We start from the raw sequence: 18,573 nt of genomic DNA, 5'->3' as shown, positions 1-18,573 counted from the left end.
GTACACTTCTAACACGAAAGCGTGGATGTCCCGCGACATCTTCCGTGACTGGCTCCGGGCGTTCGACAAGGATATGAAGAATGGCGGCCGCAGCGTGTGCCTCTTAGTGGACAATTGTTCCGCCCATCACGTCGACGACTTAGAGCTTACCAATGTCGAGCTACGGTTTTTTCCACCGAACTGCACGTCGCTGCTTCAGCCGCTCGACCAAGGAGTCATCAACAGCGTGAGGTGTGCGTATCGTCGCCGGTTGATCGACAAGCTGCTGCTCAATCTCCGCTTAAAACGCCCCACTAAGGTGGATATTTTTCAAGCCTTAGAGATGTTTTCCGCATCGTGGAAGGCGACATCAAAGGAAATTATCAAGAACTGCTTCCGGAAAACCGGGTTTGAGAACGGCGTGGCAGCAGCAGCGAGTGCCTCCAAAGACAATAACAGCACGGAGGCTAATGAAAGGGCTTCGTTCGATGGCGAGGAAGGCGATCAAGCCGGCCTTGAAGAAGCATGGAGGTGCCTGAAGAGTGACGGGGCCGTTCCTGACGGTGTCGCTCTGGAAGACTTCCTCTACACAGACTCTTGCGTCGTTGCCACCGAGGAAGTTACCGACGACTCCATCGTGCAGGATGTGCTAGGAAGCATGCAGGAGGACCCAGGCAGCGATATCGATGCTGAAGACGACGATGCCCCGAGCAGCCGCGAAGTGCTTGACGCAATTGATGTTCTGCGGCGCCACGCGAGTTCAATTGGGCAGCAAGATGCAATGCAATCCTTGTGGGCCTATGAACGCAGTGTGAGGCCATCTCTGATTGCAAAGCAGACGCAAAAGAAAGTCACTGATTACTTTTAGAGAAAATAAAGGATGAGTGCTTACAACTGGCAAGTGATTTGGTAATGTTTCCGCATGCTAGGTACGAAATTTCGATGCAACGAAATTTCATTATAACGAAGTAAAGTGCCGATTTTTATGACTTCGCTATATCGAGGTTTAACTGTATAGGCCAATCTCATTAACCAGTGTTTGTTGTAAAATTATGGAACATATAATATATTCACACACTGCCCAGTTTTTGTCATCGCACAACTTTTTTCATCCTAATCAGCATGGTTTCCGTAAAGGTCGTTCCTGCAAAACGCAACTTACTCTCTTTCTTCATGATATACATGCGTGCCTCGATCGTAACATTCTTACTGATGCCATATTCCTAGATTTTGAAAAGGCATTTGACAAAGTCCCTCACGCGCGCCTAATTCTTAAGCTATCACGATTAAACCTGCATTCCTTAGTTCTGGGCTGGATTCGGGCTTTCCTAACTGATCGCTATCAATTCGTTCATGCTAACTCTCACTCATCATCTCTCTCCCCTGTCTTGTCTGGCGTTCCCCAGGGTACTGTTTTAGGCCCTCTTCTATTTCTTATTTACATAAATGATTTACCCCTTAACATAATGTCTAACGTCCGCCTATTTGCAGATGATTGTGTTATCTACCGCCCAATAAATAATCCATCTGACATCATCACCCTTCAAGAAGATCTTGTACGCGTCGAAGAATGGTGCAGTACATGGCTGATGTCGCTTAATAGTACTAAAACGTCCCTTCTTTCTTTTCATCGCCGCCGAAACCACCAAGGTACCACTTATACTATTAACAATATTCATGTTGCGTCAGTTGACTCGTACAAGTACCTTGGTATCCATTTAAGTAAAGATTTAACCTGGTCTCTACACATTCACAACGTCACTAATTCAGCTAATCAAATTCTAGGGTATTTACCTTTCCTTAGCCCCCTGTTCCATAAAACTTCTTTCTTACTTAACATTTGTACGTTCTAAACTAGAGTTCCCATATGCCGCGTATGATCCCCACTATGCTAACCTTATCACCACGCTCGAAGCGGTCCAGAACTGCGCTGTCAGATTCATTTGCTCGGACTACTCTTATCACACTAGCGTATCAGCACTAAAATCACAGCTCCATCTTCCTACTCTGTCCTGTCGCCGTAAAATAGCCCGTCTTTCTTTATATCATAAATTTTATCACACTTTCCACCACGAACCTCCCCCTGTCGCAAGCGCCCATCGGATTTCTCGTCACAGTCATCCTAATGCCGTCTACCCTGAACAAGCCCGCACCGAAACATATCATCAATCTTTTTTCCTTAGAACAGCCAAAGACTAGAATGACCTTCCGTCCGAAGTGGCAACCATCATCAATCCCGTTCGCTTCAAATCTGCCATCGAAGACCATCTGTATTCATCCATTTAAAACCCTTTTGTTTGCCCACCCCTCATGTAATGTCCTTTTTGGACTCTTGAGGAAATAAATAATAATAATAAATAATAATAAAAAGATGTATCCAACGCAGTACAGGGACACGTGCCCCAAATGCGGAGGCCGACCCACGGTGTATCACACAACGTGGGAGTGCAAGGACAAGTTTAGTTTCGATAATCAGAAAGAACCGTGTCGGGAGCAGTGGGAGGAAGCGCTTTCCAGCCACAATCCAGCCTTCCAACGAAGGCTGGTACAACATGCTGTGAAAACTGCCAGATCCAATGGGGCCCTGGAATACGGGCTTCACTCGCTGAAGAGGGCGAAGACATCGCAAGATGAAGACGACCTCTGCACTGTGAAGTGTATAGAAACTAGAGCAGTAAAGTTTATCCTATCCTATCCTAACATTTCAACCGATTTCCGTTGACATGATTTGTTCACACTGAAATGAAGGCTGTAGAAATCATTTCCGTTAAGCCTTCTTCAGCGAAGCGAGCGAAAAGACGAAAGCAACTGCGCACCAACGACCACGGTTCGCAAGCGTGGAGCCCAGGATGTCGGCAAAACAGTCGCAGGCAGTCATGCACCACATCACATCTTTATGCGCGCATGTATGCATATCAATACCGATTGTCCAGGGCATGTCAGCTGCACTACTGAAAGTGCAAACTGTCTTTGGCAGCTGGTTTTGGTGAAACTTAACGAGATACGGGCACGTGTGGAGGTACAAAAAAAAAATATTCGGCTGCTTACTCAGATAAATTTCGTTGCAGTGGAACCTCGCTCTGAAATTGCTTCGTTGGGGGGGGGATAATAAATACATTACCTTGTATGGTATGCTGATGGGGAATCAGAAATACTTCATTGTGGCGGAAGTTTCACTGTCATGGCGTTCTTTGTAGCAGGGATTAACTGCATCGAACTTTTTCGCAATCCTCTTTGAGTTCGATGCACCCGGGATCAACTGTATTTTGCTGTATTAGCATTATGACTGTATGCTATGTCTGGCAGCGTCACCCTGCTCATCATGTGCACAGTTGGTATGACGCCACTACACCGATGCATTTGACATGCCAGAGGTGGTTTTTCGGCGTTCCTTACGGTTCTCAATAGCCCCAGTGCTGTGGCTCTGCACAGAGCTTGCGAGTTAGCTGGCAAGTTAAGTTTTCAGGTGTCAATGGGCACGGACAAGTTACACGGACACTGCTTAGACTCTGCCCGCATATGAGCTGTCTCTCATTCTGCGTCAACAAAAAGTTTACAATAAGTTAGCGGCGCATAATAAACCACTGGAAAGATTTTAGCACCACGATTCCTTCATTTCCAAGATGTTTCGGGCAGCAGTAAAAACAACCAAACTTGTTTTTCATTTTTCTCACGTGAAGAAAGTGCGACTATAGCAGACACCGAAAATGAGTAAATAAGCACACAGTAGTTCTTTCTCAGCAATCACTATGGCCCTGCTTCATCTGTGTCGCTACTAAAATGACACACGTGCACTTCACCCTGCAATAATGAATTTAAAGCAGGCGAAAAGCACATTTTCCGGCTCATGCTCCATTACACAGTTTCTAAAACAGTGCCATGGACTCCTACCAGGCTCCATGGAGGCACTCGGGGGCCATCCAGTAAGGGGAGCCGACGACAGGCAGGCGGAAGTCGCGGCAGCCGCCCGTGGCGACGGGGATGCGCTCTGCGAGGCCCAGGTCGCCCACAACAGCTGTCAGTGTGGGTGCACCCCCGTCCTCTTCTGGGTGGCGCTTGATGAGCACATTCTTGGAGGTCAGGTCCCGGTGGAAGACGCCCCGTGAGTGCAGGTACGCCATGCCCCGGGCTATGTCCAGTGCCAGCTTCAGCCGCAGCGCCCAAGGCAGGGGCTCCGACCTGCACACAAAGGAAGAAGCATCATCTTGGAAGGTGCAAGAACCCGCCAGTTGAAGGCTTCCAGCCCCCCCACACACACGGACAAAAACATAAATGCCTGCGTTTACCACTTCTGCATCTCTTTTCCACAGAGCAAGACAGAAGGGTAGACACTTGCGCTTGTTGGTTCATTTCAAGGGCAAAAAACATAGTGCAAAAAGACAGGGACTCAGAAAGACAACACACACAGCGCTAATTTCCAACAAGGTTTATTTCGCAAAGGAAGGGTGGTTTTTTTATACTGAGTTATCATACAAGCACCATCAAACCATGCACTAGCAAAGCGTATCAGCCAGATGTGAGAGCTCCTTTGGCAACAGAGCGATTGAAGGGCTACTTACACAGTCATCTCCCAACAGGGAAATCCATTTGGCTTCAATTATTTCTGTGTTAAGCGGTTTTTGTGCACTTTTTAGACCACACATTTTTTGAACAGTGGTATGCAGTGACAAACATGGCAATGGGCTGACAAACCTTACCCACACATATCCTTTACGTCACGCCCATGTTTCCGAAGCCTATCGTTCAGGCATCTGCCAGTTTGACCTACATACTGCTTGCCACAGGAAAGAGGTATTGTGGAAGGCGACGCCACATTTATTGGCCGTCCCCGTAGCCACGGCTGGTGAGTTGGCGGAGCGGGCTGTAGGCGTTGCTGGCCAGGCCGGTTGCCGAAAGCATTCTGCGCTGCGTGAGCCAGCTCTTCTTCTTCATCAGCGCTGCTACAGTATCTCATATACGACATTTTCAATGCAATCAACAAATTTGTACTTATGTTTCTTCGTACAGCCAACCGCCCTTCTGGATTCTGTCAAATTTTTCGTCCACAAATGACTCAGCTTTTTAGGACCTGAAGAAATTACTCTAGCTCCCGAATGCTGCACTATATTTTTGAGATTGTGGGACAGCCAATGAAAGTAAGGAATGACGGCAACTTTTTCTTTCTTATGTGTAGCCTCTTGATTGTCCTTCAATTTTTCCGGCAGAATTTTTTTAGAACACCTTCCGCTACAGAGACCAGAACATGGGAAGGCCATCCAGCATTCTCCAGCCGCTTGCACTGCTGAGAAAAACTTCCAGGCATGAGGTGCGGGCAGGACTTCACGAGAGAATTAAGAAATGAAAGGCGAGCAACAGATCTTTTTATGAGTTTAGAGTGTGCTGAACGAAAAGGTAACAATGGTTCTTCACCGCGAGGTTTGAACATCAAGCATGTCCGATCATGATGCAGTATGATGTTGATGTCTAGGAATTTGATTACTCTTTTTTCAGGTAGTGGAATCTCGTTGATACGATTCTCACGGGCACCGAAAATAAAAACGTATTATCCAAAAATCGTATTATCCAAAACGGACTCCAATAGATAGCGAATACATACATACTTGGCACAGAACTTGCTTTTATTAAAGCACTTTAAAATAATCCGTCACTTTGCGCTGCACTTTTTGCTTTTCGAGGTCCTGCAGCAAGCTTTTTTGGAACTCGTAAAAACGAGTAGCAGTTTCCTCACTGAGCTCCGCAGACGCGACAAAGCCACGAAGCCCGTCCAAAGCTTCGAGTGCACCGTCAGTATTTAATGGCCGACGATCGCTGCTGCAATCTCCGGCGTCTTGGTTGTCATCGTCGTCGCTCTCCTCTTCAGCGGTAACATCTGCAATGATGTCTTGGACGGTGCGCAATTCACATGTCGCCAGTTGGTCGTCCGCCGATACAAACTCTTCCGGAGACACGTCGACATTGAGGTCACCCCAGTCCGGGATGTCAATCTCTGCGCCGTCACCTCCATTTTCCTCAGTATCGCCAGGTGCACAAAAAAAGCCACACTTCTTGAAGCAGTTGGCGATGGTGTCGGGTTTGACGCGATCCCATGACATCGCCAGAAAATGGATGGCATCAAGAAGATCCACCTTCAAGCTGGCATCTTTCCGGTCAATCTTGGACAAAAAGCGTCTGACCAACAAGCTCCTAAAGTGAAATTTCACGTTTCTAATGATTCCTGCATCTAGGGGCTGCAAGTGGCTGGTGCAGTTGGGCGGCAGGAAAATTACTTTTACGTTTTGCAGCCACGAAGTATCGACAGGGTGTGCGGCACAATTGTCGAGAAATAGAAGAATTCTACGGTTCGCGGCACGCATCCGGGCATCCAGAAGGGTGAGGAACTCTGTGAAAAGGGCTCCAGTCATCCATGCCTTCTTATTCGCTTTGTAAATGACAGGAAGGCGTGGGTTACGCGAAAAGCAGCGTGGCTTCCAGTATTTGCCAATGACAGTAGGCTTGAGCTTCTCGGTTCCATCAGCGTTGCAGCACAACAATACGGTGACTCTTTCTTTGCTTTTTTTTCCCCCTTGACACGTCTCACCTTTTATGCTGAGACTTTTCTCGGGCTGAAGGTTGATGAACCCAGCTTCATCTGCGTTGAACCCTTGGCTGGTACTGAGCAATCACCGCCGGCAGAGTCGGAAGCCAGTTGGAGACGTGATCTTGGTCGGCAGACTTCCCTTCGCCGGAAACGGTTTTATACGACAGGCCATGCCGTGTTTTAAAACGATGGAGCCACCCGCCAAAAGCTTTAAAATCTTCGATGCCCAACGAGAGTGCTATCTCATCAGCTTTCTTGCGAACAACTGTCCCATCCACGTTCACGCCCGCCGCCCTTACTACCCATAACCATGCCAGAGGAACCTCTTCCATCTTGCCATGCTGGGCGCCCCTTGTTTGCTTCACGCCGGCGCCGAAGACTTGAATGTTCTTCTGAATTTCTTCTCGCTTGCCGACGATCGTGTTCAGCGTGGAGACAGGCAAACAAAGTTCGCGTGCCAGGTCGACAGGTTTCTTCTGCGGATTTCTTTTGCGAGGATGTCGAGTTTTTCTTTCAGCGATAATGCTTTACGCTTTCTAGACATGGTGAAGCGCACGGGTGAAACGCGGCACCAAAACAGAAGAAACGATAAGGGCGAAGTGCAAGCTGAATGCTCGAAACACCAAAATGGCAACGAGAAATGGCAAGCACAAAGCCAACAAAGCCTACAGCATCGTCAATGCATGCGCCAATCACTGCTTCTTGGTCACGTGATTATACCGTGAGTACTATGTCTTAGGATAGATGGCGCTAAAAACCTTGGAACCAAGCAAACATTAATACAGGTAGTGAACAAAATGATAGTGGATGAGAAAGTCCCCGATGAATGGCAATTAAGTAGAATGAACATGATATATAAGGGAAAGGGGGACAAAGCAGACGTAAGCAACTATCGCCCCATAACAGTGACATCTGTGGTTTACAGGGTGGTGATGCAAATTATAAAGGATAAACTGCAGGCTTGGGTGGAGAACGAGGGGATGTTAGGGGAACTACAGAATGGGTTCCGGAAACAAAGGAGGTTGGAGGACAATCTATTTTCATTGACACAGTGTATAGAAATTGCGGAAAAGGAACATAGGCCCTTATTGCTAGCATTTCTGGATATTAGGGGAGCCTATGACGTTACTCAGGAGCATTTGTGGGACATATTGGGCACATTGGATGTGGAAAATGGTGTAATTAATCTTTTAAAAGATATATATATAGAGGTAACAGAGTGCTCATAAAATGGGAAAAAAATGTATCAGGGCCTATAGAGATACAGCGGGGGCTTAGACAAGGATGTCCTCTGTCCCCTTTGTTGTTCATGTTGTACCTGCAAGGTTTGGAGGCCAAGCTAGAGGGGAGCGGACTAGGCTTCAACCTATCTTTTTTCAAGCAAGGGGAATTGATTAAATAGACATTACCGGGACTAATATACGCGGACGATATAGTGATAATGGCTGACAACAAGGAAGACCTGCAGAAGTTGTTAGACATATGCAGTACAGAGGGAGATAGATTAGGCTTCAAGTATAGTAAGGAAAAATCTGCAGTAATGATATTTAATGAAGAGGGCAGTGAGCATAGAATACAGGAGTTCATGCTAAAAGTAGTGAATGAGTACAAGTATCTTGGGGTGTGGATAAATAACAGTGTTGAGTATCTGACAGAGCATGAAAAATATGTAATGAATAAAGCTAGTAAGAATGCAGCTGTCATGAAAAATAGGGCACTGTGGAATTACAATAGGTATGAGGTGGTAAGAGGGATCTGGAAAGGGGTGATGGTCCCTAGCCTGACCTTCGGGAATGCGGTCCTGTGTATGAGGCCAGATGTTCAAGCAAGGCTGGAAATTAGGCAACGGGGAGTAGGGAGGTTAGCTATGGGAGCACATGGCAATACGCCAAATCAGGGGGTACAGGGTGATATGGGATGGGCGCCTTTTTGAGAGCAGAGAGGCTAGCAGTAAGATAGCATTTGAGGAACGATTGAGAAGGATGGAGGAAAAGCGGTGGGCTAGGAAAGTTTTCAGATACCTGTATATAAAGAATGTTGACACGAAATGGAGAAAGCGAACTAGAAAATTGACAAGCAAATATCTGGACAGCAGTAAGGGGGCAAATCAGCAATTATCGGTTAAGAAAAAGGTTAAAGGAACAGAGAGAGCTTTGTGGAAAACAGGGATGCTGACGAAATCGGCACTGGAAACATACCGGACCTTTAAACAGGAAATTATCAAAGAAAATATCTATGGTAATTGTAGGGGAAGTTCTTTGTTGTTTGAGGCCAGGACTGGAGTTTTGCGGACTAAGACGTATAGAGTCAGGTACCAGGAGATAGACACTTTGTGCATTGCATGCGGAGAGGAGGAGGAAACGGCTGAACACTTGATACTTTTCTGTAAAGGGCTTCACCCTACAGTGGAAGGCAGCGGGGCTGACTTACCCAAGTGGATTTTAAGAGGTTAGAAGTAACCAAGCGAAGGTTATCTGATTGGTGGCTAAAAGCAAGACAGGAGTAAAATTTCACAAGACATGGCTAGGTGGCTTGAGCCACCGCCCGACGTAAAGGATCCATCCATCCATCCATCCATCCATCCATCCATCCATCCATCCATCCATCCATCCACCCACCCACCCACCCACCCACCCACCCACCCATCCACCCATCCATCCATCCATCCATCCATCCATCCATCCATCCATCCATCCATCCATCCATCCGTGGAAGCAACGTGGCTGGGAGCTGCAGTGACTACGTCCGAAGCTAAGTGCTTTTGGTATTTAGACCGAGTTAAGGGTAGGGAGGCCAGCGGAGGTGCGTGAGAATAATTTTTGGCGGGTTTTTACGTTGCGCAGGGTCGAGGGCTATCGGCATAGGAATTTTGGCGGGCTTTCACAAGGCGTAGTCGGCCGGACGATGGGTCGGCAAGCTAGGAAAGTTAAGGAGGACGAGGACGGGGAGTTAGTACAGTGCCAGGAGTGCGACCGTTGGTGTTACTTAGATTAGACTGGGTTCGGGAGCTTAGCCGAGGCGGATGAGGCTCGCTTCGTGTGTAAGATGTGCAAGCGGTTTGGGGACGCCGTTCATGCATTAAAAGGGGAATGGGAAGCTGGGTTTAATGCACTTAATGCGGACCGGCAGGTCGAACGAGAGGCACGGATTAAGCTGGAAGCTCAGGTCGCCGATTTGATTAATAAGGAGGAGAATAATGCCGCCCTGTTGAAGCGAATGGTGGGCGAGATTAAAGAAGAGCGGGAAAAGCGGACCCAGCTAGAAAAACAGGTTGAAGCGCTCAGGTCGCGGCCGGCTGGGCACCCCAGTTCGGAGAAGTGTCAGGTGGGGGACGAGGCTCGTCGATCGTACAGTGCTGTAGTGCAGCGAGCATTGAGTGAGAAAAATGAGAACAAAATGAAAAAGGTTAAAGCGGGCATGGAAACTCGCGACAATAGCTTACAGCGGCAGGAGAGTCAGCTAGAGCGATCCGGAGGCCAAAAGATGGAATTAGGAAGCGAACGTTTGGGGCGCAGGAGAGTTCTGGCGGCCGGGGACTCGAATGTAGCGAGGGTTGAGGGAGGCGTTCTGACGGCAGTGAAGGCAGACAGGCGGGTGCAAGTGGAGGCTCAGTCGGAAAAGTGCATGGTGGATGCAATGGCCAGAGCCCGGGAGGTGGTGGTGGGCAGCATGGATGGCGAACACCTTGTGGTCATCCATGCTGGTCTCAATGATGTACTGCAGGGGAGGAGCCAGAATCTTGAGACGCAGTTGGAGGTGGGGATGCGTAGGCTTAGAGAGGCCTCTGAGAGTGTGCATGTGACCATATGCACAATCCCAGAGGTCCAGAGGCAGGCTCGCGAAACGGAAAGGAGGGTCGTGGAGACTAATCGGGTAATTAGACTATTGAGTCGACGACTAAGATACGAGGTGATGGAGGTCAACAGGGAAGTGTACGAGGTTAGGCCCCACCCTTTTGCACAGGATGGCATCCACTACGGTGGTGCCACTGGCAAGAAGGTGGGTAGTAGGATAGGTCGCCAGGCAACAGCTTTTTTGGGGGGACCCAGAGCTCTGAAGGAACCAGTGTAGAGAAGGAAGAATTAAGATCAAACGGACAATGGAACCATAGGGGAAGAAAGAGACGCAAGCGCCAGGGCCTAGTTAATTCAGATATAGGTTCCATTAACATGCAAGGTGGCAGGAATAGACTGAAATGGGAGGAAATAGAAGAACAGTTAAGACAGGAGGAATTAATGGTATATGGTTTAGCGGAAACACATCTTAGAGACATGGAGCAACCACCCTGTAACCCAGACTACGCATGGGAATATTGCAATAGAACAGAGGGCAGCAGAAAGGGAGGTGGAATTGGGGCATTCATTCATAAAAGTATGAATTTTCAAAGGGTTAGACTGGGATGCAGGGAACATTTATGGCTAAAAGGAACAGTGGCAGGCAAGCAAACACTCCTTGGCTTTGTATACCTGTGGACAGGGGTTAATGCCAAAGAGGAAAACAGGAAAATGTTAGAATGTATTGCAAGCGACATTGATGAGCTAGGAGGACAGGGCGAGATAATTATATTAGGCGACATGAATGCACACATAGAAGACCTGGATGGGTACACGGATTCGACAGGAAGCATGCTGCAGGACATCTGTGACAGGCATGATTTAGTTGTATGCAACAGCACCGAGAAGTGTGAAGGGCTCATAACATGGGAGGCGGGGAGTCTGCACTCGACGATAGATTATGCACTAATGTCACAGAGGATGTATAACAGATTAGGGGTAATGAGCATAGATGAAGACGGTTCCAGAGGTCTAGGTAGCGACCACAAGCGTATCAAGTTGAGCTTCAGAAGAAAAAGCAATGTAGGACTGAAGCAAGATGAACAATCAGGGGGAAATTTTTACTCAGAAAAGCAATTGGAAGTAGCAGCCAAACAAATCGAGAAAGTAATTTTTGAGGATAGTGAAACAGAATGGACTTATACCAAATTAACTCGATTACTGGAGCTAGAGCTAGCTAAAGTGCGAGTAAAGCTAAAAGGGAAAAGATGCAAACCCAAGAGTTGGTGGGATGAGGAGGTCAAGAGGGCAATAGAAAAGCGCCAGGAAGCGTCCAGGGAACACAGATATTCCAAGAAGAGGGGGGAACCAAAACCCGAAGTAGACAGCAAATGGGATACCTTCATAAAGTGTAGAAGGGACGCATCCTATTTGATTAATGAGAAAATTAGGAGAAAGGGTGCCCAATGGATGTCAAAAGTAAATAAAATGGATAGAAAAGCAGCCCAAAAATTCTGGAAACATCTAAATGCAATGAGTAATAAAACTAGGCTAGAACAAAGTTTTATTGTTACAGATGAGGGTATCCGACTAGAAGGGGATGAAGCAATAAAACACATAGGAACAAGGATGACGGAAAAATTTTCAGCAAAGCACGTGGTACATAATTTATCGAAGGAGGATAGACCCGTTACAGCAATAGCTTCACTTGAGCAAGGAGAGTGGGAAAGGGCAGAGCAGAAGGTTCCTAGTGGCACATCAACAGGACCAGATGGTATCCCGATTATGTTGATAAAGAAGTTAGGACCAAAATCCAAGCAAACACTAATACAGGTAGTGAACAAAATGATAGTGGATGAGAAAGTCCCCGATGAATGGCGATTAAGTAGAATGAACATGATATATAAGGGAAAGGGGGACAAAGCAGACGTAAGTAACTATCGCCCCATAACAGTGACATCTGTGGTTTACAGGGTGGTGATGCAAATTATAAAGGATAGACTGCAGGCTTGGGTGGAGAACGAGGGGGTGTTAGGGGAACTACAGAATGGGTTCCGGAAACAAAGGAGGTTGGAGGACAATCTATTTTCATTGACACAGTGTATAGAAATTGCGGAAAAGGAACATAGGCCCTTATTGCTAGCATTTCTGGATATTAGGGGAGCCTATGACAACGTTACTCAGGAGCATTTGTGGGACATATTGGGCACATTGGATGTGGAAAATGGAGTAATTAATCTTTTAAAAGATATATATATAGAGGTAACAGAGTGCTCATAAAATGTATCAGGGCCTGTAGAGATACAGCGGGGGCTTAGACAATGATGTCCTCTGTCCCCTTTGTTGTTCATGTTGTAACTGCAAGGTTTGGAGGCCAAGCTAGAGGGGAGCGGACTAGGCTTCAACCTATCTTTTTTCAAGCAAGGGGAATTGATTAAACAGACATTACCGGGACTAATACATGCGGACGATATAGTGATAATGGCTGACAACAAGGAAGACCTGCAGAAGTTGTTAGACATATGCAGTACAGAGGGAGATAGATTAGGCTTCAAGTATAGTAAGGAAAAATCTGCAGTCATGATATTTAATGAAGAGGGCGGCGAGCATAGAATACAGGAGTTCGTGCTAAAAGTAGTGAATGAGTACAAGTATTTTGGGGCGTGGATAAATAACAGTGTTGAGTATCTGACAGAGCATGAAAAATATGTAATGAATAAAGCTAGTAGGAATGCAGCCGTCATGAAAAATAGGGCACTGTGGAATTACAATAGGTATGAGGTGGTAAGAGGGATCTGGAAAAGGGTGATGGTCCCTAGCCTGACCTTCGGGAATGCGGTCCTGTGTATGAGGCCAGATGTTCATGCAAGGCTGGAAATTAGGCAACGGGGAGTAGGGAGATTAGCATTGGGAGCACATGGCAATGCACCAAATCAGGGGGTACAGGGTGATATGGGATGGGCGTCTTTCGAGAGCAGAGAGGCTAGCAGTAAGATAGCATTTGAGGAACGATTGAGAAAGATGGAGGAAAAGCGGTGGGCTAGGAAAGTTTTCAGATACCTGTATATAAAGAATGTTGACACGAAATGGAGAAAGCGAACTAGAAAATTGAGAAGCAAATATCTGGACAGCAGTAAGGGGGCAAATCAGCAATTATCGGTTAAGAAAAAGGTTAAAGGAACAGAGAGAGCTTTGTGGAAAACAGGGATGCTGACGAAATCGGCACTGGAAACATACCGGACCTTTAAACAGGAAATTATCAAAGAAAATATCTATGATAATTGTAGGGGAAGTTCTTTGTTGTTTGAGGCCAGGACTGGAGTTTTGCGGACTAAGACGTATAGAGTCAGGTACCAGGAGATAGACACTTTGTGCATTGCATGCGGAGAGGAGGAGGAAACGGCTGAACACTTGATACTTTTCTGTAAAGGGCTTCACCCTACAGTGGAAGGCAGCGGGGCTGACTTACCCAAGTGGATTTTAAGAGGTTAGAAGTAACCAAGCGAAGGTTATCTGATTGGTGGCTAAAAGCAAGACATGGCTAGGTGGCTTGAGCCACCGTCCGTCCGTCCGTCCGTCCGTGTCTAAGATTTTTAGGTATGGTGACAACGTTCTTACTGTACTTGACAGAAATGACGGTTCCTTCAAGGATGATGTTCTTAATGACCTCCCTTCATTCTGTAACCATTTCCGACCTCTAGCGCTAACGTTTCAACTACCTGAAAAAGGGATAATCAAATTCCTAGACATCAACATCATACTGCAGCATGATCGGACATGCTGGATGTTCAAACCTCGCCGTGAAAACCATTGTTACCTTTTCATTCAGCGCACTCTAAACTCATAAAAAGATCCATTGCTCGCCTTTCATTTCTCAATTCTCTCATAAAGTCCTGCCCGCACCTCATGCCTGGAAGTTTTTCTCAGCAGTGCAAGCGGCTGGAGAACGCTGGATGGCCCTCCCATGTTCTGGTCTCTGTAGCGGGAAGCGTTCTAAAAAAATTCTGCTGGAAAAAAGCGAAGGACAATCGAGAGGCTACGCATAAGAAAGAAAAAGTTGCCATCATCCCTTACTTTAATCGGCTGTCCCACAATCTAAAAAAAAATAGCGCATCGTTCGGGAGCTAGAGTGCTTTCTTCAGCCCCTAAAAAGTTGAGTTATTTGTGGACGAAAAATTTGACAAAATCCAAAAAGGCGGTTGGCTGTATGAAGAAAAAAAAAGAACAAATTTGTTGATTGCATTGAAAATGTCCTACATATATCAGATACCTCTTTCCTGTGGCAAGCAGTATGTATGTCAAACAGGCAGATGCCTGAAGGATAGGCATGGGAAACATGGGCGTGATGTAAAGGATATGTGTGGGAAAGGTTTGATAGCCCATTGCCGTGTTTGTCATAGCATACTGCTCCTCAAAAAATGTGTGGTCTTAAAATTGCACGAAACTGCTTAACACGAGAAATAATTGAAGCTGAATGGATTTCCCTGTTGGAAGATGAGATGACTGTGTTAGTAGCCCTTCAGTCGCTCTGTTGCCAAAGGAGCTCCCATATCTGGCTGATACGCTTTGCTAGCGCATGGTTTGATGGTGCTTGTATGATAAGTCGGTATAAAAAAACCACCCTTCCTTTGCGAAATAAACCTTGTTGGAAGTTAGCGCTGTGCGTGTCGTCTTTCTGAGTCCTTGTCTTTTTTACGCTACGTTTTTTACCCTTAAAATACGACAGTTCGCTCGAAAGCTTCATCTGTCCGCTTGAGAGGGAGGACCACCTCGCCTGTGCCTACGAGCTTCTGTGGTGTACACAAGCTGCAAAATGTTATCCCTTCCATGAAAGCCTAGGCCCTGCATTTCTTAACCTGTTTAGAGGACTTGAGACACCATGCATGCTTGTGGGGTGCAAGCAAGTCATTGTCCTGTTCACATGACAAAACCCCAGATACCTAAGCCAATTCAGAGCCTTAACCCCAGATACCTAAGCCAATTCAGAGCCTTCCACCTCACAGCCAGAGCCTAGCTTCGGCCCACAAGAACGCAACAGGATGCATAGCATACAAGTAATTAACTAGCCAAGCACCAAGAGTGCAGATAAAACAGCATGCGCACATACACACCATCACTAACCAACGTAATCCAGGTAGTGCCATAACCCATTTCTCAACAATAGCCGTAAGGCGGCACTCAACTACAGTACTTCCAAAACTGGAATGAACTGCCACTTGTACTTGATGAGAAGAAACCGAATATATTAGCAGCACTGCCAGCAGCTGTTTCACTCCTTTTCAGAGAAGTGGAACACAATCCCTGCAGTTTCACTTCAGAGATGAACAAGTACCAAAGCTGGACTGCATGGGATCATTCACTGTTTCCTCTACAGGGCAATTTTGTGCACGTGAGCTCAACAAAGTTCCAACTACGAAGTGTCATTCAGCTGGCCATTGGATTGGATTGGAGCAAACTTTGTTTGTACCTGCAGTTGGGCGCTCGCGCGCCCCGACGAGGGCCTACGTTGTCTACGAGGTTGCCATACAGTCATAATGCACTGTATACATACCAGGTCACCCAAGAGTAACCAACAGGTCGCACTTCAGCTGTGAAAGTAGTCTGCAAATAGCAGTGTTTGCTTTGGGGTTAGTTGGCTCATAACTAAAGACAAATTGATTCTCAGCACAGCACATAAAGATGGATGGGGCAAGCCCTTACTCACAGATGTTTCATAAGAAAGAATATGTGTAAATATATACATTCTTGGAATCATTCATCAGAACAAATAAAGCAAAACATTAGGCAAATTGCTAGAACTACTACTTTTTGTTTCAGGCACAATGATGTGTTGCTGGCACACTCCTCAGCCCTCTTTCAGATAAAAAAAAAAAAGCTTCAAAGAGCCACAACATTGCAACTCCTGCCTAAGATATTCATATCGGTCACCTTTGCTTCGCAAGACGTTTATAATTCTTGTAGTGCTTAGGCAGATGTAGGTAGCTCGTGCATCCTATCACTGACACATCTGCCAGTTTGTCAAATGTAAACCTTGCCACAAAAACATGGGCAATCCATACACTGATAGGGCACATAAGCATGCTTTCCAAAGTTTGCGCTTGTCCCATCTACCTTTACGTGCTGTACTATGAATTAATCAGTCTTCAGTTTGTAGACAGATACATTTCACTGGCATCCCCTTTGAATTTGGGTGGTGGCAGGCACCAACTTGCCTTGTTTATTAAAAATGTGTGTTTAAATATTTTGCACTTTTTAGTCCTATTCAGGTTCTTTGTTCTTTTTGATTGTCAGCTTTTCTTTCTAAATGCTAAGCTATTTTAATTGGGGTGCATGAATATTCGACAATTTCAAATAATCGGTTGACTAGTAAAGTTATTTGATTTGATGCGAATGTTTGGTATTTGAAATGTCAGGGTATTAGTTTCAAGTGAATAACATCTCTGGAACCCTTGCTTTGTGCGGTTTCCGTTCAGCGTACCTTCTCCAAGACGGCACTGTGACACGTGCACATTCAGAGCCCCAACTGCATACACACTGTGTGCCTGTCTGCACATGCACGCAGCAAAGCCCAGACCTGTTCCTGTCAGGTGACTGCACCCACGCTGCAACCGGAAGCTCACTTGACTTCCACGAGCAAGTCTGCAGCCACTCTTCCCCGCATTAATCACGCGCAATGGTGCAAGCATAAAGCGGAGCTAGCATGAGACTCATGGCCTCTTTCCGACAGGATGGCATTGGGAGTGCACCCAGAAGGTGTCCACCGCTTAAGATCAATAGCTGTGAAACGACAGAGTCGCAGCTGACAGCAGCAGTCAGAGGTCCAAAAGATAGGCCTCATAGCCCACAAATACATCAGCTCTACATGTACATCTGACTCCCTCAATTTCCGATGGCCATTTTTGCATTAAGTCGACACAGCTTCACAATGAGTTCCACAAAGCTTCAGTGCTCTTTTTTTTATGTGCTGGCCTTGTGTATTAAAAAAAATACGATTTTGAAAATGCTTATTGTGCCATTCACTTTTTTTTCTGTGTGCCAGATGTCTTCCAAATATTCGCTTCAAAATTATTCAAAGAAAATTACGGTTCATTTTAAGTTCACTTTGAGGCAAACAACCACTATTCGCACACCCCTATCCAGTCGCCGACCGAGTTTTCGGACTCGAAGGGACTAGAAAAATGGTCCGAATAATCGAACAGTCCGAAAAATCCGTGAAGTATACAAAAATTACTTTATTTAGATGAAATCGGCTTATAAATGTCACTGATTTTACTTTGCGGAACGTTTCTCTTGATGGCGACGATTTGGGCCTGTATTTGCGCCAAAGTTGTGCTTTCACTGTACACGCTAGACAGCAAGGTCACCGCATTTAGTTGGAATACTTCCCACACTTCTTTGACGGACCCGGCGGGGCCATGTTGTCCACCCGAGTGTGCACCACACCGCTCGCCAAACACACGCAAAGACAAGGCATTTTTCGTTCAATGCGGCGGAACCACCGGACGCAATCACAAAACTGCGAACGGATGTAACTTCGTGAAGATTGAGCGCCACTCGGTCGACGCGGTCAGAGAAACCCAAGTGACGAAATGGCGAATGGCGAACGTATGAGACCTGCCGCAGTGGCTCAGTGGTTAGGGCGCTCAGCTACTGATCCGGAGTACCCGGGTTGGAACCCGACCGCGGTGGCCACGTTTCGATGGAGGCGAAACGCAAAGGCACCCGTGTGCTGTGCGATATCAGTGCACGTTAAAGATCCCCGGGTGGTCGAAATCATTCTGGAGCCCTCCATTACGGCCCCTCTTTCTCCCTTTCTTCTCTCAGTCCCTCCTTTATCTTTTCCCGCCGAGATGAGAGATAGCTCCTTCACAATTTCATTCCGCCAACAACCAATTTTCAACATATGGGCGGTATGAGACAAGCGACAACTGCCCGCGACAACGTCGGTGACCAAAACAAGTTGACGGCGATGAAAATCCGGCTGCCATCTCGAAGTGTCAGACAGTGCAGGGACCTCTACTGGCAACAATGAGGTACCGAAAGTATGTCAAGCCAATCCAACTGCAGCGTAAATCCACTTCAATCCAAGACGGCACCTTTTGCGCCGGCGAAAAGCCAATAAGATGGCCGATTCTGGCCCGCAGGCGACTGAAATTAGTCCGAAAAATCGAACTTTCGGACTTTTAAAGTCCGAAATATCCGTCACGAATATGTATGCGCTTCCATGGGGTGACTGACGGTGCC

At 46.6% G+C, this 18,573-nt stretch overlaps 1 protein-coding gene across 6 annotated transcripts in view; it reads right to left on the bottom strand.

The window, feature by feature from the left end:
- cdi (serine/threonine kinase) overlaps positions 1 to 18,573 on the bottom strand; it is a 126,345-nt gene that overhangs the window by 62,958 nt on the left and 44,814 nt on the right. For all 6 annotated transcript variants that reach the window (XM_077642946.1, XM_077642948.1, XM_077642950.1 and 3 more), the window contains exon 4: positions 3,871 to 4,158. In XM_077642946.1, coding sequence (XP_077499072.1) covers positions 3,871 to 4,158 — 288 coding nt within the window. The remainder of the gene's footprint in view (positions 1 to 3,870; positions 4,159 to 18,573) is intronic.

This window comes from Amblyomma americanum, chromosome 11, assembly GCF_052857255.1.
Source record: "Amblyomma americanum isolate KBUSLIRL-KWMA chromosome 11, ASM5285725v1, whole genome shotgun sequence".
Lineage (NCBI taxonomy): Eukaryota > Metazoa > Arthropoda > Arachnida > Ixodida > Ixodidae > Amblyomma > Amblyomma americanum.
This window is presented reverse-complemented; position numbering and strand designations above follow the sequence as displayed.